The 27314-nt window shown below is 47.1% G+C and overlaps 1 protein-coding gene, 1 long non-coding RNA gene and 1 pseudogene across 2 annotated transcripts in view; 2 read left to right on the top strand and 1 right to left on the bottom strand.

Moving 5' to 3' along the window:
• The window catches only part of LOC131380816 (uncharacterized), a 29822-nt gene extending 25381 nt beyond the window's left edge, over window positions 1-4441 (top strand). The window contains exon 2 of the long non-coding RNA XR_009209062.1: window positions 4152-4441. This is a non-coding gene — a long non-coding RNA (uncharacterized LOC131380816). The remainder of the gene's footprint in view (window positions 1-4151) is intronic.
• A 13292-nt stretch (window positions 4442-17733) lies between these two features.
• Window positions 17734-18863, bottom strand: LOC131383691 (keratin, type II cytoskeletal 8-like; annotated as a pseudogene).
• A 5445-nt stretch (window positions 18864-24308) lies between these two features.
• On the top strand, window positions 24309-26936 carry CDK5R2 (cyclin dependent kinase 5 regulatory subunit 2). The gene has a single exon (XM_032754462.2). The coding sequence runs from the start codon at window positions 24575-24577 to the stop codon at window positions 25676-25678; it is 1104 nt and encodes a 367-aa protein (XP_032610353.1). The 5' UTR covers window positions 24309-24574; the 3' UTR covers window positions 25679-26936.
• The last annotated feature ends 378 nt before the right edge of the window (window positions 26937-27314 follow it).

Raw genomic sequence — 27314 nt, 5'->3', positions numbered from 1 at the left:
CGCCCAGCCCCGTATAAATTTTAGAATCAGCCTGTCAATTTCCATTGAAACATCTACTAAGATTTTAGTTAGGATTGCATTTAATGTAGTAATAAATTAGGGAAAAATTAACACTCTTGAGTTTTACAATTCACTAACATGGTTTTTTTTCTCCATTTATTCAGATTTTCTTTAATTTTTCTCAGTAATGTTTGCTGGTTTCATGTGTAGAATCTTGAATATCTTTCACTGGATTTATTCCTGGGTATTTGATTTTTTTGATGCTATATCAGTAATATTTTAAAATTTCAATTCCAATTGTTACTGCTCATATATAGAATACAATTAATCATTAAAATACTGACCCTTGTATCTACTGACCTTGCTAAGCTCATTTGTTCTTTCTGTCCAGTACTTTTTACTTTCTGCATGCACAGTCATGTAGTCTCTTAATAATGAACAATTTCATTTTCTCCTTCCCGTACTTATACCTTTTATTTCTTTTCAGTTCAGATCCCAGTATAATGTCAAACAGAAGTAATGATAGTGACATTCTTGACTTGGTCCTAATATCAGGGGGATGTCTTACAATATCTTATTACTATTAAGATGCTTGATGTGGAGGGTGTTCAAGCCTGAGTAGGGGTGGGAAGAGCATCTGCATAGGATGTAGGAGCCTGAATGGGGTGAGGAGGTCATCTCCATGGAAGGGCGATCCAGGACAGGGTGTCAGAGCCCAGAAAGATGGACAAGGACATCTACATGTTAGGTGGTCTTGGGTGGTATGTTGGTGCACCAAGAGGGAAAGAAAATGTTCGTATGTGACACAGGTGTCAGGCCCCAAAGGAGTGAGGAGAGCTTTGACATCAGGGATGACCCAGCAGAGGATGTCAGAACCCAAGTGGAGTTGGAAGAACATTTATAGAAGTTTTGGAAAGGAGGGAACGTGGCAGTGACAGAATATTGGTAACATGCAAAGGGATTTATATAGTGAGGAAATGGATTGAAGAAAATGGGAACCAGGTTTCTCACTATTGGAGAAAGAAGTTAAAAATATGGGCTGGTCACAGTGGCTCACACCTTAATCCCCATAATCCCAGCACTTTGGGATGCTGAGGTAGGATCACTTGAGCCCGGGAGTTCCAGAACAGCCTGGGCAACATGGTGAAACCCCATCTTTACAAAAAATAAAAATAAGCTGGGTGGGATGGCAGATGCCTGTAGTCCCAACTACCTGGGAGGCTGTGGTGGGAGGATGGCTTGAGTCCAGGATATCAAGGCTGCAGTGAGCCATGTTCATGCCACTGCACTCCAGTTTGGATGACAGAGAGAACCCCTGTTTCAAAAAACAAAAAACCCACCCCCTCCACCACCAAAATGGAAAGAGATGAAACTAGAGTGAATGCTGGAGTATTGGATTAGAATTAGAGGTATTAGTGTGAACTTAAAGTTTTCAGTATATGTAGATGGATATAGAAGTGTGTGTGTCTGTGTGTGTGTGGAGTATATTTCTTAGGTCTGTCCACTGAGAGGGGCTAGGAAGAGCAACACCCCAATAGCAATGAGCATATCTAGCATCCAGATCTTAGTTTCTAAACACCTTTCTTTCCTAACAGGAACCAGGGCTCCTTGGAGAAATGGTTGGTTCTAGGCCTGAAGGAAGGAAAAATACAAGATAAACCTAGAATACTTTACTGTGCCAGAGAATGAAGAAATGCTGAAAGAATAATATCTATTCTGTCAAAGAGACATAGAAACTAGCTTGAAGGAGCTCCCATTGGCCAAATCTGGGACAATTTGAGCATTGAAATAAGGATAGTAACAGATTATAACACATTAAATAAAATGGGAATCCATGAATCCATTTGATAAAAATAAATTAATTAATTCAAAATTTTATGAGTAATTTTACTTAGTTTCAAAGCATCTTGCCAAGGGAAAAAGTGTGACTTTACAGTGGAGAAGCTAGCAGATACCATCTTCATCAAGTGATCAAGGTTAAAATCACCGATGAAGAGACATAACAGCTAAGTGCAATGTGGGATCCTGGATTGGTTCAAGGAACTGAAAAATAACATTAGTGAGACAATTTGTGAAATTTGAATAGATGTGTAGACTATTTAGCAGTAATATTTCAAAGTCAGTTTCTTGTTTTGATCATTAATTGCATTGTGGTTGGCAGGAGAAAGTCCTTGCAATGCACTGAATGTTTATGTTCCCCCGGCCCCCAAATTCATTTGTTGAAATCCTAACCCCCAAGATGATGATATTAGAAAGTGGGGCCTTTGGGAGGTGAGTAAGGTTACAATGGAAAGATAGCTGTCTGTGAGGAATTGGGCCCTCAGCAGACAAGAAAGCTGCCAGGACCTTGATCTTGGACTTCCCAGCGTCCAGAATTTTGAGAAACAAATTTCTGTTATTTATAAGCCACCCAGTTTATGCTATTTTGTTATAGCAGCTTGAATGAACTAAGACATTCTTTGTGGTAGGAAATGCATTCTAAAATATTCATGAATAATGAGGCATCATGTTGGCAACTTATCCTCAAACAGGTTAAGCAAAAATGTTCTTTGTACTGTTTTTTAAAAAAAGGAAAGATATAATTATTCTGGACTTGGGAGAATGTTTATCTGATGTGCTGGTGCATGAAGCAGGGAGGGCTGCATTACTTCCTGGAGGAATGAAGTCTTACCTAGAATGATGCTTTTACTGTAATCTGTGCAGGCTCTAACTGTGAATTCCTTGAGGGTGGGTCCTGTGTTATTTAAAGGTGAAAGAATAGGCTTTGTGGGGCCTGAAGGTTATACATTCAGGAGGGCTTTTCTTAAGAAAGAGATTATAAAATTACGAGTATAATATTAGGCAGTAAAATGAATATTTATTTAGGACAAGAAAAGAAATCATGTCAAATTATAAATTCTATAAAGCTCACAAATATTGCAAACACCACAAAATCCAGAAAAAAAAAACCCCTCTTTTATTGGTTAACTGCTTAGTCTATCCCTCTATAATACTTTTTGGGTTTTCATTTTTTTTGAAACAGGATCTTGCTCTTTGGCCCAGCCTGGAGTGCAGTGGTGTGGTAACAGATCACTCCAGCTCCAGCCTCGACTTTCTGGGCTAATGCAATCCTCCTATCTGAGCCTCCTGAGTAGCTAGGACCGCAGGTGTGCACCACCATACCTGGATAATTTTTTAATTTTTTTGCAGAGATAGAGCCTCACTATGTTGCTCAGGCTGGTCTTCAACTCCTGGGCTCATGTGATCCTCCTGCCTTGGCCTCCCAAAGTATTGGAATTACAGGTATGAGCCACTGTACCTGATCTGTAACACTTTTTTTTAAACACATTTCTTGGCTTCATACTCTTTGATTACATCTTCATATGATATCAATATGATAATATCAGCATCTTAAACTAGAAATGCAATTCAGTCTTTCCTCTAGCATGGGCGATCAAAATTTGTTTTAAAAAAATTATTATTCATAGCTTTAAAAAAATTTGCTTTGGTTTCAAAAACTCATTGATAATGTTACATAAATGCTTAAGATTGTTATCTAGTTTGGGAAACCGCTACCAAGTTTCTTCCATATATGAGCTGTATGACTTAAAGACATAACCGAATATATTCCTGACAAGTAAGAAGTTCCATTTTTGTGTATGAGAACTGAATTCTCCATGTACAATTTTACGCACCCAATAATTAAAAGACCCTTCCACAGATAAGTGTCTGGCTCCACACATTTCAAACCTTGTTTGCCTTCCTTACTCAGACACTTCTGGTGCTGGGCATTGTAGGACATATCCATTTTGCAACACAACCTCTTATCCTACATTGCTTCATGATGCTGAGTCAGGTGGCAAAGCGAGTAGGCACTGGTCATATCCCTAGAAGACACTCTCATACCATTATATCAAGCAACAATTAACTACACATAAGAACATTTGCAGAATATACAACTAGAGCTCACTGTATAGATTGAATCGTGGCCTCCCAAAAAGATACATTTGTGTCCTAACCTGTAGAACCTGCAAATGTGACCTTACTTGGTAAAAGATTTTTGTAGATTTAATTATCTTGAGATATGATCATCCTGGATTTAGAGTGGGCCCTAAATCTAGTGACAGTTGTCTTTAAAAATCTTTTTTTAATCAAAAAAAATTTTTTTTTAGAGACAGGCAAGAGAGCCACAGAGGAGAAGGTGATGTGAAGACAGAGCAGGGATTGGAGTGATCCATCTACAAGCCAAGAAATACCAATGGTTGCTGCCAGCCACCAGGATCTAGGAGAGTGGCATGGAACAGATTTTCCCTTAGAACTTCCAGAAAGAACTAACCCTGTCAACACTGTGATTCTGGACTGTGAGAGAGAAAGTTCTATTGTTTTAAGCCATCAAGTTTGTGGTAATTTGTTATGGCAACCATAGGAAACTCATCACCCAGTAAATCCAAATTAAATATTATCCCAATTTTTGCTTGATACCAGAAATGGCTGTAGTGTTTCAACACTCTCTAGCATAAGACAATTGTAACAGGGGAAGCTGGTGTGGAAACAGACAGCAGTCTGAACCAGTTTGGACAAAAATACTGGTCTTGCAAATTTTAGAAAAAGCACACAACCTCTGAACACATGACTAGGGCGCCTTCCAGGACCTTAGAAGGGGCCCGGCCAAGGGATAGTTGCTGAAGCTTATGTTTAATACATTTTACAGAAGAGCTGCCTTGGTGTAGGAAGCAGTGTAGTGTTGCGAAGACAAACTCTGGAGCCAGACACCCTGGGTTCAAATCCCAATTTTGCAACTATCTAGCTGTTGACTTGAGAGAAGTTACTTAGCCTTTCTGTGCCCCAATTTCTTCCTTTGTAAAATATAAATGGCAGTAGCACTATCTGCCTCATAGGGTTTGTTTACCTGGTGAAGTAACATGATACACATAAGGCACATTATATATCTATATCTCCTATCTATCTATCTATCTATCTATCTATCTATCTATCTATCTATCATCTATCTATCTATCTATCTATCTATCTCACACACAAAGAACAGTATATGCCTCATGGTATGCACTCAAGATACCTTAACCACTTTATTATTTATTCAACAAGTGTCTGTTGTTCTCTTCTTTGTGTCCACATGTATTCAGTGTTTAGCTCCCACTTATAAGTGAGAATATGTGGCATTTAGCTTTCTATTTCTGTGTATATTCACTTAGGATAATGCTTCCAGCTCCATCCATGTTGCTGCAAAGTACATGATCCCATTCTTTTTATGGCTGCATAGTATTCCATGGTGTATATGTACCACATTTTCTTTATCCAGTCCACTGTTGATGGGCATTTAGGTTGATTCCATGTCTTTGATATTGTGAATAGTGCTGCAATGAACATATGCATTTATGTGTCTGTATAGCAGAACAACTTATATCCTTTGGGTATATGCCCAGTAATGAAATTGCTGGTTACAATGGTAGCTCTGTTTTAGGTTCTTTGAGAAATCTCCAACTTGCTTTTCACAGTGGCTGAATTAGTTTACATTCCCACCAGTGTATAAACATTTCCTTTTCTCCACAACATCATTAGCATCTGTTATTTTTTGACTTTTTTTTTTTTTGAAATAGGGTCTCACTGTCACCCAGGCTGGAGTCCAGTGGCATGATTGCAGCTCACTGCAACCTCTGCCTCCCAGGTTCAAGTGATTCTCCCACCTCAGCCTCCCAAGTAGCTGGGAACACAGGTGCATGCTACCACACCTAGCTAAGTTAAAAAAAATTTTTTTTTGTAGAGATGGGGTCTCACTGTTTTGCCTAGTCTGGTCTTGAACTCCTCCCACCTCAACCCCCAAAGTTGCTGGTATTACAGGCATGAGCCTCTGTACCCAGTGACTTTTTAATAGCCATTCTGATGGATGTGAGATGGTATTTCGTTATTATTTTGATTTGCGTTTCTCTAGTGATTAATGATGTTGAACTTTTTTTCATATGGTTTTTCCACATGTATGTCTTCTTTTAAGAAGTGTCTGTTCATGTCCTTTGCCCATTTTTAATGGGGTTGTTTGTTTTTGCTTATTGATTTAAGCTCCTTATAGATTCTGGATATTATACTTTTGTGGATGTATAGTTGGCAAATATTTCTCCCATTCTCTAGGTTATCTGTTTACTCTGTTGATGGTTTCTTTTGCTGTACAGAAGCTCTTTAGTTTAATTAGGTCCCATTTATCAATTTTTGATGTTGTTACAATTGTTTTTGGTGTCTTCTCATGAAATCTTTTCCAGGGCCTATGTCCAGAATGGTATTGCCTATGTTTTCTTCTAGAGTTTTTATAGTTTTAGGTTTTACATTTAAGTCTTTAATCCATCTTGACTTGATGTTTGTGTATAGTGAAAGGAAGGGATCCAGTTTCAATCATGGCTAGCCAGTTATCCCAGCAACATCTATTGAATAAGGAGTCCTTTCCCCATTGCTTTTGTTGACTTTGTTGAAGATTGGACAATTGTAGGTGTGTGGCTTTATTTCTGGGTTCTTAAGCCTGTTCCATTGGTCTATGTGTCTGTTTTTGTTACCATGCTATTTTGGTTACTGTAACCTTATAGTATAGTTAGAAGTCAGGTAGTATGATGCCTTCAGCTTTGTTCTTTCTGCTTAGGATTGCATTGGCTATTTGGTCTCTTTTTGGTTCCATATGAATTTTAGAATTTTTTTTTCTAATTCTGTGAAAATGTGCTTGGTAGTTTGATAGGAATAGCATTGAATCTGCAAATTGCTTTGGGTAGTATGAGCATTTTGACACTATTGATTCTTCCTGTCCATGAGCATGGAATATTTTTCCATTTGTTTGTGTCATCTCTGATTTCTTTCAGCAGTGTTTTGTAACTCTTGTTGGACAGATTTTTTACCTCCTTGGTTAGCTGTATTAATAGGTATTTTTTGTGGTTATTGTGAATAGGATTGCATTCATGATTTGGCTCTCAGCTTGACTGTTGTTGGTGTATAGAAATGCTACTGATTTTTGTACATTGACTTTGTATACTGAAACTTTGCTGAAGATGTTTATAGATCTAGGAGCTTTTGGGCACAGACTATGGGGTTTTCTATGTATAAAATAATCTGCAAAGAGAGATAGCTTGACTTCCTCTCCTCCTATTTGGATGCCTTTTTTCCCTTTCTCTTGACTGATTACTCTGGCTAGGACTTCCAGTGCTATGTTGAATAGGATGAAATGTATTTTAAAGAGCAAGTTGGATAGAGGAATAGATATGTGATAAAGCAAATATAGTAAAAGGTTGATTATAGACTTGAGGTGGCAAATAGATGTGTTTTCACTGTATAAATCTCTCAATTTTTCTGTATATTTGAAAGTTTTCATAATTAAATGTTGGTAAAACAAATATCCACACAAATGAACACTGTGCATCCACTAAAAAATGTTTTAGGCTGGCCAGGCGCGGTGGCTCACGCTTGTAATCCCAGCACTTTGGGAGGCCGAGGCGGGCGGATCACGAGGTCAGGAGATCGAGATCACAGTGAAACTCCGTCTCTACTAAAAATACAAAAAAATTAGGCAGGCGTGGTGGCGGGCGCCTGTAGTCCCAGCTACTCGGAGAGGCTGAGGCAGGAGAATGGCATGAACCTGGGAGGCGGAGCTTGCAGTGAGCCGAGATTGCACCACTGCACTCCAGCCTGGGTGACAGAGCGAGACTCCGTCTCAAAAAAAAAAAAAAAAAAAAAATGTTTTAGGCCAAATACAGTGGCTCACAACTATAATTCCAGCACTTTGGGAGGCTAAGGTGGGAGGATTGCTTGAGCCCAGAAGTTTGAGACCAGCCTGAGCAACATAGTGAGACCCTGTATCTACAAAAAAATTTAAAAAATTCACTGGACGTGGTGATGCGCCCCTGTAGTCCCAGTTACTCAGGAGGCTAAAGAGGGAGGATTGTTTGAGCTCAGGAGGTGAGGTTGCAGTGAGCCATGATTGTGTCACTATACTCCAGCCTGGGCAACAGAGCGAGACACTGTCTCAAAAAAAAAAATGTTTTAGTAGACTATTCCAACAGAAAGACTTATTATAAACTGAAAAAAGTAGGGTTCAAAACAGTAATTACAGTTTGACATTGCTTTATTTATGTGCAGGTGGAAGAATGTGCACTGGGAACACCACATGCAAAAGTCCTGGGCAGAAGCTGCTCTGGAGGATTTGAGGAACTGCAAGGAAGCAGCGATGACTAGAGAGGCGTGAGGGAAAAAAAAGGCAGTAAATGAGGTCATGAAGATGATGGAAGGGGGCAAGGTCGGATTAGCTGGTTTGGTTCTCTATTTCTGCATAAGAAACTATCTCAAGTTTTGTGGCTTAAAACAGCCATCTTTTTGTATCTCACAATTGGTGGATCAGGAATTTGGACAAAATTCAACTGGGCATTTTTTTCTGCTCTACTAGCATCAAATAAGGTCACTCTGATGTTCACTGGCAGATGGGTTGGTCTGTAGGATTCCACGTGGTTTCACTCTCATGTTTGGTGCCTGGGGGAGATAGCTGGAAGGCTGGGTTCAGCTAGGCCCCTCTTCCTCTCCACGTAGTCTCAGGGCCTCTCCATGTGGTCTCTATTAGAGTAGCTGGGTTTCTTACATGGTATCTCAAGGTTCCAAGAGCAAGTGTTTCAAGAGACAGGAAATAAAAAATGCCAGTCTTCTAAGGCCTGGCCATAGAAACAGACACAGTGGCACTTCTGCCATATTTCTAGTAGAGACGGGGTTTCACCACGTTGGCCAGGCTGGTCTCGAACTCCTGACCTCAGGATCCACCTGCCTTGGCCTCCCAAAATGCTGGGATTACAGACGTGAGCCACCGTGACTGGCCACTTCTGCCATATTTCATTGGTCAAAGAAGTCATGGAAGGGGAGATAGCAATATACCTTTCAATGGGAAGAGTGTCAGATAATTTGTGACTATATTTAATCTACCAATAAGCCCTTGTAGCTCATAGTAAAGACTTGGGCTTTTCCTCTACCAGAGATGGGAGCCATTGGAGGGTGTTAAACAGAAGAGTGACATGATCTGGCTTTCATTTTAACAGGACCACTCTATCTACCATTTTGAGAAGGCACTGCAGGTAGGGAAGAAGTAGGAAGACCCATTAGGAGGCTATTGCAATCAACCAAGCAAGAGATAATGGTGGCTTGGGCCAGGGTGAAGGCAAAGGGGGTAGTGAGCAGTGGTTGAATTCTGGATTTATTTTGCAGGCAGAACCATCCAGATTTGCTGATGCATTAAATATGGGTGTGAAATAAAAAGAGGAGTCAAAGATAACTCCAAAACATTCATCTGAGATTTAGTAAACTAGAATTACTGTTAACGGAGATGGGAGCAGCAGCAGGAGCAACTGGGGAGGGAGTATCAGGAGTTGGTTTTGGCCATGTTGGAATGCCTATAATACATCCAAATGGAGGTCTCAAGTAGGTCTGGTGTTTAAAAGAGAGATCCAGGTTGGAGACGTAAATTTGAATGTCATCAACATATGGGTGAATTTCACCTAGAAAGAGGATACAGAGAGATGAGCTCCAAGGACTGATCCTGGAGCCTCCGACTCTATCTTTTCCTCTTGCCAATCCCCCTTGGTGTCTCTGGTCACAAAAAAGTTGATATTTCAGATGTTGCTTCCAGGCCACTGCTCTTCCAGTCTTTTGTGAAAGCCTAAACTAATTAAGAAGATCATGCTGGGGAAGTGAAAGCTGCAGAGGTTTTTGGGAAGACAGAGGCAGGAGCTGCGACAGGTGAGGGGTGATATCACCAAGCCTAGGAGGGGCCAGAGGCTGGCTTGCTAACGAGCATCAGGAGAGTGGCTCTAAATTAGCTAGCTGGGCATGGTGGTGTGTGCCTGTGGTCCCAGCTGCACAGGAGGCTGAGGTGGGAGGATCACTTGAGCCCAGGAGGTTGAGGCTGTGGTGAGCCATTATCACACCACTGCATTCCAGCCTCAGCAAGACTGTCTCAAAAAAGAAAAGAGAGAGAGAGAGAGAGAGAGAATGAGTGTGGCTCTTATCTAGGAAGAAGGCTACACAAAGAGTCACTCAGGCCAGACTTGACCCCTTGGGGTTCCCAGCCTCAGTAAAAAGTTCTGTACTGATTAGATAGACAAGTCTAAGAGAAAAGAGCTCAGAAATAGACCCACACAAATGTGGAAAATTTATTCATGAGAGAGGTGGCACTGAAAATCAGTGGGAAAAAGGGCTAATCCATAAATGGTGCTGGGAAAAGAGGCTTTCCATTGTTTAAGAAGAAAAAAAAAATCCCTAATTCACACCCAAATAAAAACACATAGCTTCAAGAAACAAATGTAAGCCTTAAAACTTTTAAGAACCTTTTAAAGTTCTAGGTTTAGGAGAATATTGATTTCAAGTGAGGGAAGGACTTCTAAAATTAGATGTACAAACCTTAAAGGAAAAGATACATAACACATAAAAAACTTCCACTCATCAAAAGACATTTTTTTTTTGGAGACAGAATTTCGCTCTTGTTGCCCAGGCTGGAGTATAATGGCGTGATCTCAGCTCACGGCAACCTCTGCCTCCCAGGTTCAAACAATTCTCCTGCCTCAGCCTCCTGAGTAGCTGGGATTACAGGCATGAGCCACCATACCCAGCTAATTTTGTATTTTTAGTAGAGACGGGGTTTCTCCATGTTGGTCAGGCTGGTCTCGAACTCCCAACCTCAGGTGATCCGCCCGTCTCGGCCTCCCAAAGTGCTGGGATTACAGGCAAAAAGACACCATTTTTAAAAAAAGTAACATGTAGCCTAGGAGAAGATACAAACTACATGTAATTAACAAGGGACTGACATCCAAGATTTACTAAAAAAAATCTACAAATTAAAAGACAAGATCAATCAGTAGCAAATAAGCAAAAGAGGGCAGGGTGTGGTGGGTCACGCCTGTAATCCCAGTACTTTGGGAGGCCAAGGTGGGAGGATTACGAGGTCAGGAGATTGAGACCATCCTGGCTAACACAGTGAAACCCTGGCTCTACTAAAAATACAAAAAATTAACCGGGCGTTGTGGTGGGTGCCTGTAGTCCCAGCTACTCGGGGAGGCTGAGGCAGGAGAATGGCATGAACCTGGGAGGTGGAGCTTGCAGTGAGCGGAGATCGCGCCACTGCACTCCAGCCTGGGCAACAGAGCGAGACTCTGTCTCAAAAAAAAAACAAAACAAAAAGCAAAAGAGACGAACAGGTAGTTAATAAAAGAGGAAATCCCAGATGGTCACAAAAGGAAGAAATACCACAAAAAGATGCTCAATACCAGCCGGGCGAGGTGATTCATGCCTGTAATCCCAGCACTTTGGGTGGCTGAGGCAGGTGAATCACCTGAGGTCAGGAGTTCGAGACCAGCCTGACCAACATGGAGAACCCCTATCTCTACTAAAAATACAAAATTAGCCAGGCGTGGCGGTGCATGCCTGTAATCCCAGCTACTCGGGAGGCTGAGTCAGGAGAATCGCTTGAACCCAAGAAGTGGAGGTTGTGGTGAGCTGAGATTGTGCCATTGCACTCCAGCCTGGGCAACAAGAGTGAAACTCTGTCCAAAAACAAACAAAAAAAAGCTCAATTCCAGTAATAATTGGGAAATGTCTACCTTATCAAAGAGGCCTTCCCAGATACTATATGAAATAGAACGCTGCCTCCTCCACAGCATTTATTCCTTCAACAAGTATTCACTGAGTTCTAGGCACTTAGAATATATTCATGAACAAAAAGGATAAATATTCTGGATCTCATATTCTAGTATGTATGTGGTGAATCAAACATAATAAATGAATAAAATTATCTAGTAGTTTAGCAGATCACAAATTCCAGAGAAAAAAATGGAGCAGGGGACAGGAGATTGAGATGGGAGACTGGCAGGGCCAGGGGCAGGATGCAATTTGTGTCTTAGTCAGCTCAGGTTGCCACAACAAAATACTATAGACTGGGTAGCTGAAACGACATACATTTGTTTCTCACAGTTGTGGAGGCTGGAAGTCTGAGGTCAGGATGCCAGGATGGCAGGATTCTGGTGGGGGATCTCTTCCAGGCTTGCCTGCTTTGTGTGTACTCACCTGGCAGACAGACAGCCAAGCTCTCTTGGGACACTAAACCCATCAGAGGGCCCCGCCCTCAGGACCTCATCTAAACCTAATTACCCGCTAAAGCCCCATCTTCAAATATCATCACATTGGGTGTTAGGCCTCAACAAATGAATTTTGGGGGCCACGAATAGTCCACAGCAGACTGATTAGGGTAGACCTCATTAAGATGATGGCTTTTGACCAAAGAGTTGCATGAGATGAGGAAGTAAGCCTTGCCTGTAACTGGGAGAGGGTGTTCCAAGAAGAGAAAGACAGCCAGTGCAAAGCCAAAATGGGAGGCCAGTGTGGTGGGGACAGAGTAAGGGGTGGGGTTGAAGTGGTAAGGGCAGAGGGAAGATCATTCTGGGTCTTGTAAGCCAGTGGAAAAGCCACATGCGATTAATATATATATTAATTATAATATTAATAATTCTTTTATATAATACTTATATCAATATATAAAAATATATATTTGTTGGCCTTTCTGACTCTACAGGGCAGAGACTTTGTCTATTTTGTTCACTGCCTGGCATGTAGTGGCACTTGATAAATATTTGTTTGTTGACTAAGTAAAATTTATATATCACTACAGTAAATTATTGCCCATATATCTGAATGACCAAAATTTTAAACCTGACAATATCACAAGTTGGTGGAGATATGGAGCCATAGAAACTTGCATGCAAAGGCTGGGCGCAATGGCTCCCGCCTGTAATTCCAGCACTTTGGGAGGCTGAGACGGGTGGATCACCTGAGGTCAGGAGTTCCAGACCAGCCTGGCCAACATGGTGAAACCCCGTTTCTACTAAAAATATAAAAAAATTATCTGGGTGTAGTGGCACACGCCTGTAATCCCAGCTACTCCAGAGGCTGAGGCCGGAGAATCTCTTGAACCTGGGAGGCAGAGGTTGCTGCAAGCCGAGATCGCACCATTGCAATCCAGCCTGGGTGACAAGGGCAAAACTCCATCTCAAAAAAAAAAGAATGAAAGAAAAAAGAAACTTGTATGCATTGCAGGGTGTAAGTTGGTACAACACCTTAGGAGAACAATTTAGCAAGATCTAGTAAAGTTGAATATGTATACCCAATAACCCAGCAACTCCACTGGGCATATTCCTAGAGAAATGATTGTACATATGCACCAGAGACATATAAAATAATATTTATAACACAATTGTTTGTAATAATAAAAAATTGAAAGCAAACTATCAGTCACCAAGAGAACAAATAAGTTAAACTTACTACACTCATACAGTGAAATGTTATGCAGCAGGAAAAATCAACATCAACAAGGTTATCAACAAAAATAAATCTTACAAACTTAATGTAAAGCAAAAAAAAAAAAAAAGCAAGTATTAGATTAGCATAGTATGGTCTCACTTATATAAATTATGAACAACTGGCCAGGTGTGGTGGCTCATGCTTGTAATCCCAGCACTTTGGGAGGCTGAGGTGGGAGGATAGCCTGAGCCCAGAAATTCAAGACCATGCTGGGCAACATAAAGACCCCATCTCTACAAAAATTTAAAAAATTAGCCAAGCATGGTGGCACACACATCTGTGGTCCCAGCACCTCAGAGGCTGAGGCGGGAGGATTGCTTGAGTCCAGGAGATCAAGGCTGCAATGAGCCATGATTGCACCACTGCACTACAGCCTGGGCAACAGGTTTTTGAGCCCCTACCTCAAAAACAACAGCAGGCCAGGCACAGTGGCTCACACCTGTAATCCCAGAACTTTGGGAGGCCAAGGTGGGTGGATCAACTGAGGTCAGGAGTTTGAGACCAGCCTGGACAAAGTGGTGAAATCCCATCTCTACTAAAAATACAAAAATCAGCTGGGTGTGGTGGCGAGCTACTGTAATCCCAGCTACTTGGGAGGCTGAGGCAGGATAATCGCTTAAACCCGGGAGGCGAAGCTTGCAGTGAGCTGACATTATGCCACTGCACTCCAGCCTGGGTGACAGAGCAAGACTTCGTCTAAAAACAAACAACAACAACAAAATGAAGAATTTTCTCCTAATTGATAGGTAAAGAGATAGATACAGTGACAGCTGGAATTCTAAGATGGCCTCCATGGTTTTTTTGCCCCATGATACTCCCATAATTATGTTACATTATATGGTGAAAGAGATTGTTGCAGATGTAATTAAAGTTATTAATCAGTTGGCCTTAAAATAGGAAATTTTCTGGAAATGTCCATTTTCTGGAAATGTATAGTCTTTGGAGGGAGAACAAAGTCTCCATACCAACTAAGAATGCATATCCCTCCACCTGCAATAGGATTCATCTAAAAGTCAGATATAATTAAAAAAAAAAAGTTAAAAGACAGTTCCTCATACAAATTTGTATGGAGTAAATGAATGAATGGAAAAATGAAAAGATGAATTATGACTGGATGTTCAATTACCCATTGAATTCCACCAAGCAGGATAGAAAAACATTGTCCCATTGCAGAATAATACACAAACTACTTGAAAATAGCCTTGGAGTTTCTTTAAAAGGCAAGTGTGAACCATGCTGTAACTAGGTAATTGTGGTTTGATCAGAGCCCTAACCACTCCTTTGAGAAAGCTCCCCAAAGGCAGTCCAGACAAGAGGTCCTGTAGTCTTAGCCCACAAGAACTCGGGCAGCTTAAAGCTCAAACCCACCTCTGCCCCCATTTCCCCAGAGGCACTGTGCTAATAGCAGCAGCTCTGTGTGGCTACAGCTGCCTATTACACTTGTTGTGGACAAATGTGATTCAGAAGCATGATGGACGGTAAAGCATCAAATTTCTTATTTGAGCAGGAAGCTGATACCTAAGGAATGCAGACTTGCAGCAGCCCCGAAAGACTTGACAATTGTGCAGGCCTCAGGGAAATGACTTTTCCTTTAAAGAAGGGTCCTTGGAACCTGATGAACTCCAAACACCAGCTATGGTTTGGATTGGGAGGTTTGAGAGGATCAGAACCCGGGTTGTGGTCCACAGTGCCTCTTCCAGATTTTGTCATTAACTGACGACCAGATATCAGGGACTGCCTTCCTCATTTATTCAGACCAAACATGTACATCCCTGATGTTACAAATTTCCACAAGGAAAATCTCCAGGCAGGAAGTTCCATTCATCAGGATATTTTTGCTTGCAAGAATTAGATTTGCAACTCAAATTACCTTACGATTAGAAAAAAGGTCAGGGGGTGGGGGCAGTGTGGATTTATGGCGTCATACAACTGTATCAGGTTTAGCTGGATCTAGGGGCTAAAATTATGTCAGGAATCTGTCCCCCCATCTGTTGACTCTGCTTTCCTGTGCATGACTTCAGGTGGCCTTTCTCCATGTGGGGACAAGACAGTCACCAGCAGCTCAAGGCTTTCATTCCACCAGCTTGACAACCTCAGAGGAAGGAAAGCCTCTCTTTCCCAGCAGTTTCTCTAAAACTCCAAGAATTGAGTCTCATTGGCCTGGTTTGGGTTACCAGCGCCTCCCTGAACCATTGTCACTAGGATGGGAGCTGGCTAAGTCTGTCTTTAATCTATGTCTTGTGGAGGGCTTAGCCCCATGTAAGCCACATGGATTGAGAATGTGGGAGAAGTGGTTTCCCAGGAGGAAGTTAGGGTATTCCTACCATGGAGTGGTGGGGCTGGAGGCTTGGCCAGAGAGACAACAGTGGTGCTCTCCAGAAAGAACAGGTGGGATCCAGCCATTTCCTGGAGTTTTCTCCTCCCTTTTAATTTTTTTCTTACAGGGATTTCATCTTGAGCCCACCCAAAGAAATTATGATTCCAGGCCAGGCATGGTGGCTCATGCCTGTAATCCCAGCGCTTTGGGAGGCTGAGGTGGGTTGATCACGAGGTCAGGAGTTCGAGACCAGCCTGACCAAAATGGAGAAACCCCATGTCTACTAAAAATACAAAATAAGCTGGGCATGGTGGCCTGTGCCAGTAATCCCAGCTACTTGGGAGGCTGAGGCAGGAGAATCGCTTGAACCCGGGAGGCAGAGGTTGTGGTGAGCCAAGATCGCGCCATTGCACTCCAGCCTGGGCAACAAGACTGAAACTCCACCTTAAAAAAAAAAAAAAGAGAGAGAGAGAAATTATGATTCTATAGGTCTGAGGTAGAGCCTGGAAATTATATGTTTACAAAATTCCCCCAGGTGGTTCTGCTGGGCAGAGTAGTTTAGGACCCATTAATCTAGTGGACGACCTTACCTGCCTCTGCTCCCTACTCAAAAGCAAGTATATGTGGGGCTCTAGCTTATAAATTAGGAATGCCTTTTTACTCAAAGAAGGTCAACCTAAAGAATTGTCTTTATATTTAGGAACCAGACAGAGGCAAGTGTAAATTAATGAACCTGCTTTGAAGCCCATCCCCCACCCGCCCCCCAATTCTGGACAAATAGGAAGTCAACAAAAGGCCCCTGTCTAAGACGTCGGAGCAGTAAGCAGACCTACCACGCTCTTCACACAGAAGTTACTCATTAACCCTCATCATGCAGAAGGGGTAGGACCCTTTGTCACTGTGAGCAGGGGGTTGCTGAGGCCTGGTTCTACCTTGGGAACAGTGCTTATCATCACAGCATGTGGTTGGACAAGGAAGGCCATGCACTGGAGCAAACACAGTTCCAGGTAAAGGAGCCAGACCCCACTTAAAAATGAATTCTGGCCGGGCACGGTGGCTCACGTCTGTAATCCCAACACTTTGGGAGGCCAAGGCAGGTGGATCACCTGAGGTTGGATCGAGACCATCCTGGCTAACACGGTGAAACCTTATCTCTACTAAAAATACAATAGGTTAGCCAGGTGTGGTGGCACATACCTGTAATCCCAGCTACTCGGGAGACCAAGGCAGGAGAATCGCTAGAACCTGGGAGGTGGAGGTTGCAGTGAGCCGAGATCGTGTCATAGCATTCCAGCCTGGCCAAGAAGAGCGAAACTGCGTCTCAAAAAAAAAAAAAAAAAAAAATGGATTCTAACTCTGTGTGCATATGAATTTAGGACAAGCTGGAGATGGATTAGCTGTGATGGTGGAAGGTGGAGGGGGTGGGCAGGATTAGCTGAGTCATTAAATCCCATTATCTGTAACTGGCCCTAGGACACATCATTTTACTGCTATTTCTCACTGTTTTTCATGTCTCTGCCACCTATGTTGTATATTCTTTGAAGGCTGGAGCCCTACCTCACACCTTTTTGTGTTCCCACCACCTAGCCCACTACCGTGTAGGCTACAGTTTCTTAAATAGTATCTGCTCATGTGGTTTAATAATCTTATTGAACATTTTCCTCAAAGCCCTTGAAAAGCAGAACTGACTCTCCATAGAGCCTCTGGAGCTTTGGGGAGACCATGGAGTGTGGAATGAGTAGCCAGAGTACAGCTCCCAGAAAGCACGGTCAGGACTTGGGGCCAGCATGGAACCTGGCCCAGAATCGATACTCAGAGCTTCAGAAAATTAATGTGGCCTGCAGCAGGACCAGAAAAGGGGACCAGTGCCTGATATGCTGTCAGGTCCTCATGACCCTAGGAAGCAAATCAAACCACCCCCAGGAACAGTCTGAGTAGCAGTGGGTATAAACACAGTGTCTGAGAGGAAAGCACAGACATAAATTCGGGTTTCAGAAACCAAACAAAAAGAAATGATAGTACCACCCTGGCCCTTTAATGAAAAATGTTCTAATGAGAAAAAAAAATGCTAATGGCACAGGTCAAGCGAAGCTTTCCTGCTCTATAAAAATAATGATGACAGTATAATTTGTTAACAATTAACATTTATGAACACCATGCACATGTGATATACAAGCATTGTTGAACATTGCATGATTAAATAAAATCTTACAGCCTTACGATGATGGTCCATTTTTTTTTTGACAGTTGGTAGAGCTAGCTGAGGTTTTATTTTGGGGGAAAAAATGGAATTGTTTTGTAGCTGGAGATATGGGCAAAGGGGGTGCCCCAGGCAGTAAACTCCCCTGCAGGTGGGCTGAGGGCTAGGGCTCAGCCTCAGGTGGGTCTCCCATTCCCTGTGCTCCCCTGCACAGTGGCCTCCCTCCGGGGCTCTGGGGCAGCTGCAGAAGGGGCAGGCTGGGAGGGGCTGCCACAGCTGTTCACTTGGGCAGGACATCAGAGGACTCAAACACCAGCCTCCTATTTCCCATTGCGGGTCTCGATCTTCCCAACCACGGCCCTGGTGGAGCTGGTGCGGCTGAAGAAGCTGGAGCCCGTGCCAGAGCCAAAGCTGGAGCCCAGGCTGTAGCTGAGGCCAAGGGCTTGTGAGGCCCCCATAGGCTGAGCTCAGACCACCTGCATAGCCACTGGTGGTCTTCGTATGGATACTCATGTTCTGCATCCCAGATTCCAGACGGCTCTCCTCGCCCTCCAGCAGCTTCCTGTAGGTGGCGATCTCGATGTCCAGGGCCAGCTTCTGGTACTCACCCAGCTGTGCACCATGTCCTGCTTGGCCCGCTGCAGGGCGGCCTCCAGCTCAGACAGCTTGGTGTTGGCATCCTTAATGGCCAGCTCCCTGCACTGCTCGGCATCTGCGATGGTGTCCTCCAGGGAAGCCCTCTGGCCTTTGAGGCCCTCAGTCTCAGCCTGGAGCCTGCTGATGTTCCAGTTCATCTCGGAGATCTGTCTTTGTACAACACAGGTCATCCCCATGCTTCCCAGCCAGCGTCTGCAGCTCGTCATACTTGATCTGGTACATGCTCTCAGCCTCAGCCGGGCTGTGGTTGGTGATCTCCTCCTACTGTGCCTTGGATGGTCCACTTTTATAGACCTCAGAAGAATTAAGAAACTTGCCCCAAGGGCCCCAGGTCATAAGTGGAGGGGCTGGATTTGAACATAGACCGAATGACCTCAGAACCCACATAGGAGACCCTGCACTGTCTGTCCCTCTTAAGGTAACAAACATTTTTTGTGCGACTTGTGAATGAGTGAGATTTGTTCTTTGCCCCTCCCTCTGCTGATAAAGGCAGCTGAGAAGGCTGGGTGAGGTGGCTCATACCTGTAATCCTATCACTTTGAGGCTGAGGCGGGCAGATTGCTTGAGCCCAAGAGTTAGAGACCAGCCTGGGCAGCATGGTGAAACTCCATCTCTACAAAAAGTACAAAAATTAGCCAGGCCTGGTGATGCATGCCTGTGGTCCCAACTACTTGGGAGGCTGAGGTGGGAGGATCCCTTGAGCCCAGAAATGAGTGAAGATCATGCCACTGAATTTTAGCCTGGGCAAAAGAGTGAGACTTTGTCTCAGAAAAAAAAAAAAAAAAAGATGTGGGGAGGGATCTGGGTCAGCGAGCCCCTTGTTCTGGCCCAAAGGAGGCCTGGACTCCAGGGTTCAGCCGCTTTCAGGAGGCAGCTTCTGAAACTCTAGGGCCCCTGAGTGACTCCTGTAAATCAAGATAAGAAAGGCCTTCATGGTGATGAATACAGTCTGGGGACTGAGTACCATGCAGGGGTTGTTGGGGGCAGATAAAAGAAGAGGGCCTTGGGGCAGAGAGGAGAGGGCTGTGTTCCACTCCAGGGAGCATCTGAGCTAGAGTTCTCAAAGGCCCTTCTTTCCCCCCAGAGCCTCCAGTGAGGTTTGCACACCTTCCTGGGGCTACACCTGATAGGCAGAGGAAACCTTCCACCCAGGGCACAAGGGTGGGAAGGCTGGACTCTCAGAGGGTCTGTGTTCATAGATGAAATCAAGATAGAGGAGGAAGGGACAGGATAAGGGATATGGAACTAGATGAAGACCCAGTCACAGTGGCAGTTTCTGGCAGCCACCTGCCTGGTTGAGATGGAAACGCTGATTCCAGCTCCAGCCCCCAGACAGGCTAAGAATATCCCAGAAAAGCAACAGCTACCACCCCCACCCTTCTTGATCTGCTCCTACATCTGTAGTGCTATGCTGGGCGCCAGTGGGGCCTGGGAGGAGAAGGAGTGGGGGACGAAAGGGAGGAGGCAAAAAGGGGGCTTGGTGGAGGCAGAAGGTGAACCAAGACTTAAAGCTTCTGGTGAGTGCTGGGAGGACTGGACAGAGAGAGCTGTTCTCAGGGGACAGTAAAGGAGGTGAAGGCAGGAGCCAGGGAGTTGGAGGGAGATCAGGACAGAGGATGGGAAAGGAAGAAATGCCCCCCTTCCATCAAGGAAAGCAGCAGAGCTTATGGCAGGGAAAAGGAGTCATCAGCTCACCCCTGTCCTCTCTGTCCCCTTCACCCTGGGCCCTCCAGCATCTCAGCATTGGTCCCTTCTCTCCCCAGCCCAGAGCATCACATTCCTCATCTGTGCTCCCAGCCCTATTCACTGTTCAAAAGAAAGTATATTTGGGCTCCTTAATTAAGTCCTTCTAGCAAACAGCCTGTGAAATGGGAAAGACATGAGAATTCGGGTCTCCTTCCTGACAGCTAGCAGCACCTCCTCTGTCAATTCCTCTCTTCTCTCTGCTCACCCCCTCCCCCATCCACTGTTATCTGTAGAGGGGTTCTGCTCCACTCCTTTGTTTTAGCCACCCACTTCTCCCCTGGGGTAAGGTCCTCAGGAGAGGGAGGAAAGGCTGGGCTGGTGCATACCCACCCCCTCTGCACACCTCAGGAGCTGAGACTGATAAGCAAGGGAGTTGGGGGTGCCAGGGTGGGGGAGCAGCAGGATCCAGGCATTCAGATGCCCAGGCTGGGTCTCCATCCTGGCTGTTTTAAGAACCTGTGTCATCATTAGCCTCTTTGTAGGGGCCCCTTGGAGACATGGAGGTGCAATGATCTTGGTTTCTGGGACCTTTGATGTTTACTGGGGATATCCGGGGCCTCAGCCATATTGCCCTTCTCTTCTTTGCCTTCTCACCTTTCAGGGGCCCTTCTAAAGCTTGGAGGGACCTAGGGAGATTTACATTGCTGAGAGCCTAAGCTCCCCTCCCTTTCATCTCCTGGGCTGAACCGCAGAAGTGCAGGCCTCACATGGATGCTGTGCACACAAAGACTGAGCCCATCAGACAGAAACAGATTAGGGAGAAGCAGACAGGGCTGGAGCTGGAGAGTGAAACAGATCCACCGGACAGATTTTGTTTAGAATCACAACTGTGGAGTTGAAAGAGGCTTTAGGAATCCTCTTCTAGTCCAGTTCCTAAAATGTTATCTTATTCTTTTAATATTCATTTTTATCTGATAATAAGAGTCAAATCCATAGAATCCCTGCATTTTAATATGATGAAACCGAGTCCCAGAGAGCTGAAATTACTTCCCCAAGGTCATACAACTGGCAGCCATAGACTAGGACTCCTGTGTGCTGCCTCCCAGACTATGGCTTCTCAGAAGGGAGATAAGAAGAGCCAAAGGGAGGCAAAGTGTGAGCAGCATTGTCTGGAGATGTTCTCTTAAAAGATGTGGCCCACCTGCCCAGGTGGGGTGAGTGAGAGGAGCATCTATGGTGAATCTGATGGTGATGCACTCATCAATAAGGCCAGATCCTACCCAGGCTAAAACCTCAGTCTAGGCCCTCCACTTCTTGGCTTGGGCCTAGAGTATTTGCCTTAGAGAGCCTTCAGGAATAACCAGTTATCTGAATAGGCACTGTTCTAGGTAACCTACAGAGCAATAAAGACAGACAAGGAGCCTGGCCTCAGGGGCTTTCCCATCTAAAGGAGTCTGATACAACCAGCACTGCCCCAGAGGAACATAAGGGAGATGGACAGACGAGAAGCAACACAGAGATAATATTATAATGAAGATAGATGAATCTCAGAATATGAACCCAAACATAACCTAACCAGAAGAGTACACTTGCAAATGTGGGAAAGCCACCAACCTTCTATGAGCCCACCTCCTCCATGAAGTCTTTCTGGTCTCATAGGCTTATTCCCCTTGGTCTCCCTCTGCAAAAACATAATAACCCTCCCTCTCAGCTCTCAATGCCACCGGCTTATACACAACAGCAAAGTTGTTACTCTTTCTGGATCTCTTTGATTAGCTTGTCTGCTTGTCTTTAAGATTCCATCCATATCCATCTTGCACATCTTAGACCCAGAGCCCAGACCTTAACCAAGTTGTTATGTAGCCACTGTTGCTGATGGGAAGAGGCTGGGAAGGCTGAAGTCAGAAAGAGTATTAGGTCCCTTCCAATCTATCAAAAAAGCTTCTTGGAGGAAGTGGGATTTCAAGAGCTTGATATTCTGAGAGAGGGTTCCGGCCCAGTGGAAGGAGCTGAGAGATTCCGGAGAGATAACCAGAGCAGGAGGGTGGGGAGCATGTGAGCCAGAAAAAGGGTTGGAGGCAGAGCAAGGTGGAAAGTGAGGAGGGGAAGTAGGACCCTCTGAGGCACCTGGTTTGGGGTCCCTGAAGCAGAGGAGGAAATTCTTGGTTCTGACCAAGAGGACAGTAGGAGTTCAGAGCTGGGCTGGGAACAGGGTACCACAGTGGTGACACTCTGTGGGTGCTGCTTAGAAGACGTGGTCCTAAATGACCTAAACAATAGGCCTTATGCCAGTGAGGGACTCCTGGGAGCAGCGCTGGAAGGACTCATGTGCCATTTAGATCCACATGCCCAGTGTTTCCGCCAGCGCAATTCAGTCTCTACAGGGCTTGTCCTTAACTACCCGTGAACTGACTATTCCTTGGTTGGCAGATAAAGAGTGACTCAGAACACCTTGTAGGAGGAAGTGGGGCCAATTGCAGGAGCTGTAAAGAGGGAACACTTTCCACAACTATGGGGAGAATGAGAGTTTGGGAAGGTCAGTTTGGGCTGCAAGAAAATAAAGATCAGATCCTAGGGAGCATAGACACCCTGTTGAAAAAGCACATATTGGGTGCTAAGTTAGGGAGATGGTACAAGGCTGCATGTGCACGGTGGTAAAGAGGAGGGGAGTGGAGACAGGCAGACCATAGGCCTCCAGGAGGGTGTGAGTGAGCAGGGGCTGTGGAATGGCTGGGAAATGCTGGTAGCTCTGGTAGCTGGAACTGCAGCCCAAGTGGATTCTAGAACAGCCTATCTGCAGTGACACACACACACACATATATGCACAAACCAACCCTGACAGCAGTGGATCCTTGGAGCTATGTTTGTGGTCTGTTAGGAGCATGGAGGTGACTCCAAGGGCAATCCTGAGAATTTACTGAAATACATAGGCAGGGGTTTGTCTCCACATCGAACCCATGTGCACCTACAAGGTCCACTTAAGAAGCCTGAAGACTCTTGTGCTGGAGGAGCCATAGAGAGCAGGCTCCAAGAAGGGTGGACATGATCTAACAAGGCAGATAGAATAGATCCAGAACTAGCTGTGCTCAAGACCTGCAGGTAAGGCCTGGGGAGTCCAAAATCCAGGGCAAAGGGCTGATGGGTACTCAGGAGGGAACAGACAGACCCAGAGAGAAGTGGACAGGACCCAGACTAACAGCTTGCTCCTGGGAGTGGGGACAGCTGGAACCTGACCTGCAGGAAGCATTTAATGATGAAACCCACCTCAACCTGGACCCAGGGCTGGGCTGGAGGTTGGTCCAACCCTCTTGGGCTTTCGTCCACACCGGAGGCTTCGTTCACTATACAAGACTGGGTAGATCAAGTGATCCAATTTCCAGCGTTTCCCCAGGGACCAACCTTATCCATCATCCACCCAAGTATGAGATCTGTGTGTGTTAGTGGGGACAACCAACCGAGAGGAGCTGCCCAGGGACCAGAGCCAAGGGTCTGCCCCACAGGCTCAGTTGCAGAGAATCAGGAAGGCAAGCAGAGGCCTCAGGGGCATATGTGAGACCTTGCTGCTCCCCCTCTCCCCCTCAAGCTGGAACCCCCAAGGAGGCAGGTTGTGACCTGCAAGAAGGCTCTGCCAGGACTCCCAAACAGGCAGGGCAGAAATGTGCCTGCTGCAGCCCCCCTAGCGACCTGGGGGGTGGGGGGCGAGGTGGGGTCGCGAAGAGAAAACAGACCTGACAGTCACATTGGAGGAGCCAGTGCAACGCGACCCAGCTGGGACCTGGGCATCCGGTGAGGGTACTCACTGCTCACACTGGCCCCCCACACAAATTCAAAGGCAGAGGGAAGGAGAGCTGTTCCCATGGTTTATCTGCTACCGCGACCCAGTGCATCAGAACAGGCTGACCCAGGCCCTAGGATCCGGAGGAGGTAGGAGCAGCCACCACCCCTCAACTCTGACCCTGAGGAGGCCACTCGAACGACGACCACCGCCTTCCCCTTCCTCCATTCGGGGGAAGGGAAAAGACTCAGGGCAGAGGGTGGGGATTGGGGCGGGACTTGAAATTGACGTGCGTGAGTCTATTGGTTATAGGAGCTGCCCATCAAGAGTGCAACTCGGGAGCGGATTGGCCGCGTGAGGCGGGGCACGGCGCGGCGAAAAAAGGGGCCCAAGGGGTGGGGCTGACGCTGCAGCTGGCGCAGCTCAGGCTCAGAGCAGCGGAGCCGCCTAGCAGCCACCTTCCCCCGCCAGTCCGCGCGCCCGGGCCGGGGCTAGGCCCCCCACCGCCGGGTCCCCCGGGGCTGCAGTAGCAGCGGCGCCGCCCGCGGCTCCCGCTGGGGCCTGGGCGCCAGCCCCGCTCTGCAGGATGGGCACGGTGCTGTCTCTTTCCCCTGCCTCCTCGGCCAAGGGCCGGAGGCCCGGCGGGCTGCCCGAGGAGAAGAAGAAGGCGCCGCCCGCGGGGGACGAGGCGCTGGGGGGCTACGGGGCGCCGCCAGTGGGCAAGGGCGGCAAAGGCGAGAGCCGACTCAAGCGGCCGTCCGTGCTCATCTCGGCGCTCACCTGGAAGCGCCTGGTGGCCGCGTCCGCCAAGAAGAAGAAAGGCAGCAAGAAGGTGACACCCAAGCCGGCATCCACGGGCCCAGACCCCCTGGTCCAGCAACGCAACCGCGAGAACCTTCTCCGCAAGGGCCGGGATCCCCCCGACGGCGGCGGCACCGCCAAGCCCCTGGCGGTGCCAGTGCCCACCGTGCCCGCGGCCGCCGCCACCTGCGAGCCACCGTCGGGGGGCAGCGCGGCCGCTCAGCCGCCGGGCTCGGGCGGGGGAAAGCCTCCGCCGCCGCCTCCCCCAGCCCCGCAGGCTGCGCCGCCGGTGCCTGGCGGCTCGCCGCGGCGGGTCATCGTGCAGGCGTCCACCGGCGAGCTGCTGCGCTGTCTGGGCGACTTCGTGTGCCGACGCTGCTACCGCCTCAAGGAGCTGAGCCCGGGCGAGCTGGTGGGCTGGTTCCGCGGTGTGGACCGCTCGCTGCTGCTGCAGGGCTGGCAAGACCAGGCCTTCATTACGCCTGCAAACCTGGTGTTCGTGTACCTGCTGTGCCGCGAGTCGCTGCGTGGGGACGAGCTGGCGTCGGCCGCCGAGCTGCAGGCCGCCTTCCTCACCTGCCTCTACCTCGCCTACTCCTACATGGGCAACGAGATCTCCTACCCACTCAAGCCCTTCCTCGTGGAGCCCGACAAGGAGCGCTTCTGGCAGCGCTGCCTGCGCCTCATCCAGCGGCTCAGCCCGCAGATGCTGCGGCTCAACGCCGACCCCCACTTCTTCACGCAGGTCTTTCAAGACCTCAAGAACGAGGGCGAGGCCGCCGCCAGCGGCGGGGGCCCACCGAGCGGGGGCGCGCCCGCCGCCTCCTCGGCCGCCAGGGACAGCTGCGCGGCCGGAACCAAGCACTGGACTATGAACCTGGACCGCTAGGGATACCCAGGGGCCGCGCCCATCCCCCGCCCCAGTCCCCGACACACACTCGGACCCCCCGGGACCACCAAGCCACCGCCGCTGTTACCGCCGCTCAGCGCCCCGGCTGGGCGGAGGAGGAGCCGCCCATGCCCCTCAGGGGAAAGTGGAGGCCGGGACACCAGAGGCCGCGGTGTTTGGATTTGCTGGGCGTGGAGTGGGGACGGAAGATGAGCGCGGGAAGGGCACTCCAACCTTACTCTTTCCGTCTGTCTGCGCCCCGATTTCTCCATTTCTGCCCCGGTCTTCCCCTTCCCTTCAGTCCATTCTCCCTCGGTTTTGTCCATTTCCTTGCCTCCTTTTTGTGTCTTCATTTTTCCTCCTGTCTTCAATCTTCTCTCTCTCTCCCTGTCTCTCCTGTTCCTCTCTTTCTTCCTTCCTCTCCCTGCCTTTCCATTTTCCGCTCCTTGGGTTTGTGTGTCTGCATCTCCATCTTACCCCTTGCCGACTGTACCCCGTAGACCCCCGTTTCTCCTCCTGCACCTGTGTCCCCATCTCCCCTTCTTGTTGCTCCTGTCGTGTGTCACCATCTTTCCTCCTGTCTGCCTTCTTCCTTCACTTGTGTCAGGTTGCATTTTTGACTCCTGACTGAGTCCCCACACCCCTCTCCCCTGATCAAAGGGAATATTAGTTTTTAATTTGGATCGACTGAGTTGCCAGGAGAAACTGCAGCCCCAGGCATCCAGACAGCCACCAGGATGGTCCCTCACCCCACCCCCACCGCCTCTCCCCACCTTTTCCAACGTGTTGCATGCTGGGAGCTGGGGGGTGTGGGGGAAGGGGCTGCCGGCTTCTTTCAGGAGGCTGAGGTTTGGAGGCAAAATCAACCTGGGAGACCACCCCGGCCGCGGCGCCTCAGTGGACAGGTGGGAGGAAAAGAAAACTTCTTACCTTGGAGGAGGGACATCCTGCTTCCTTATCCTTAGCTTTTTTGTTCCCCCGCCCCACTGCCCCTTTTAATTTATTTGGTTGTTTGCGGGGGGAGGGGGGAGGGGGGAAGGCTGGGCCGGGAACTGTCCGAGGTGCTGAGCTGGGGCGGGACCGGAATCCTCCCGGTAGAGTACCAGGGACTGGGTTGGGCCTGGGGCCGTGTCCAAGGTGCCAATGATGCGGGCCGACAGAGCGGGCCGCACTGTCTGTCTGTCCGTCTGTCCCGGAAAGAACTATAAAGCGCTGGAAGCGCCTGCAGATGGTTTTGCGCCGGTCTTTCTTTGGGCCCCGGGAGGGAGGGAGAGGGAGTGGTAGTGGAACTGTCACAGACAGGGCAGGAAGGCAAGAGATGGGGCTCTAGTAGGGAAGATCAAGTACTTGAGAACGTCTCCTCCTCCCCATCCCCACCCCCGCCATGGGCTTCCATTTTACAGAGGGTAAAGAGTAAAGCGAGGTAGCTGAGGGTGAGGCCTGGTGATAAAGCTGAATCCATCCCCCCACTTCCTCCTCCATCTTGTCTGACCTAGGTCCTCATCAATGCCGGGCCACTTAGAGACCGAATGATGGGGACAGAGGAGTTGTGCCCTTTCTGTGATGAGATCCATTGAGGCAGAACTAGCTAGTCCTTATTGCTATTTTTCCCTTCCTCCCCATCTCTCCCCACCAT

This window comes from Hylobates moloch, unplaced genomic scaffold, assembly GCF_009828535.3.
Source record: "Hylobates moloch isolate HMO894 unplaced genomic scaffold, HMol_V3 SCAFFOLD_1, whole genome shotgun sequence".
Lineage (NCBI taxonomy): Eukaryota > Metazoa > Chordata > Mammalia > Primates > Hylobatidae > Hylobates > Hylobates moloch.
Note: the sequence above shows the minus strand (reverse complement) of the source record. Positions and strands in the feature narration are given on the sequence as shown.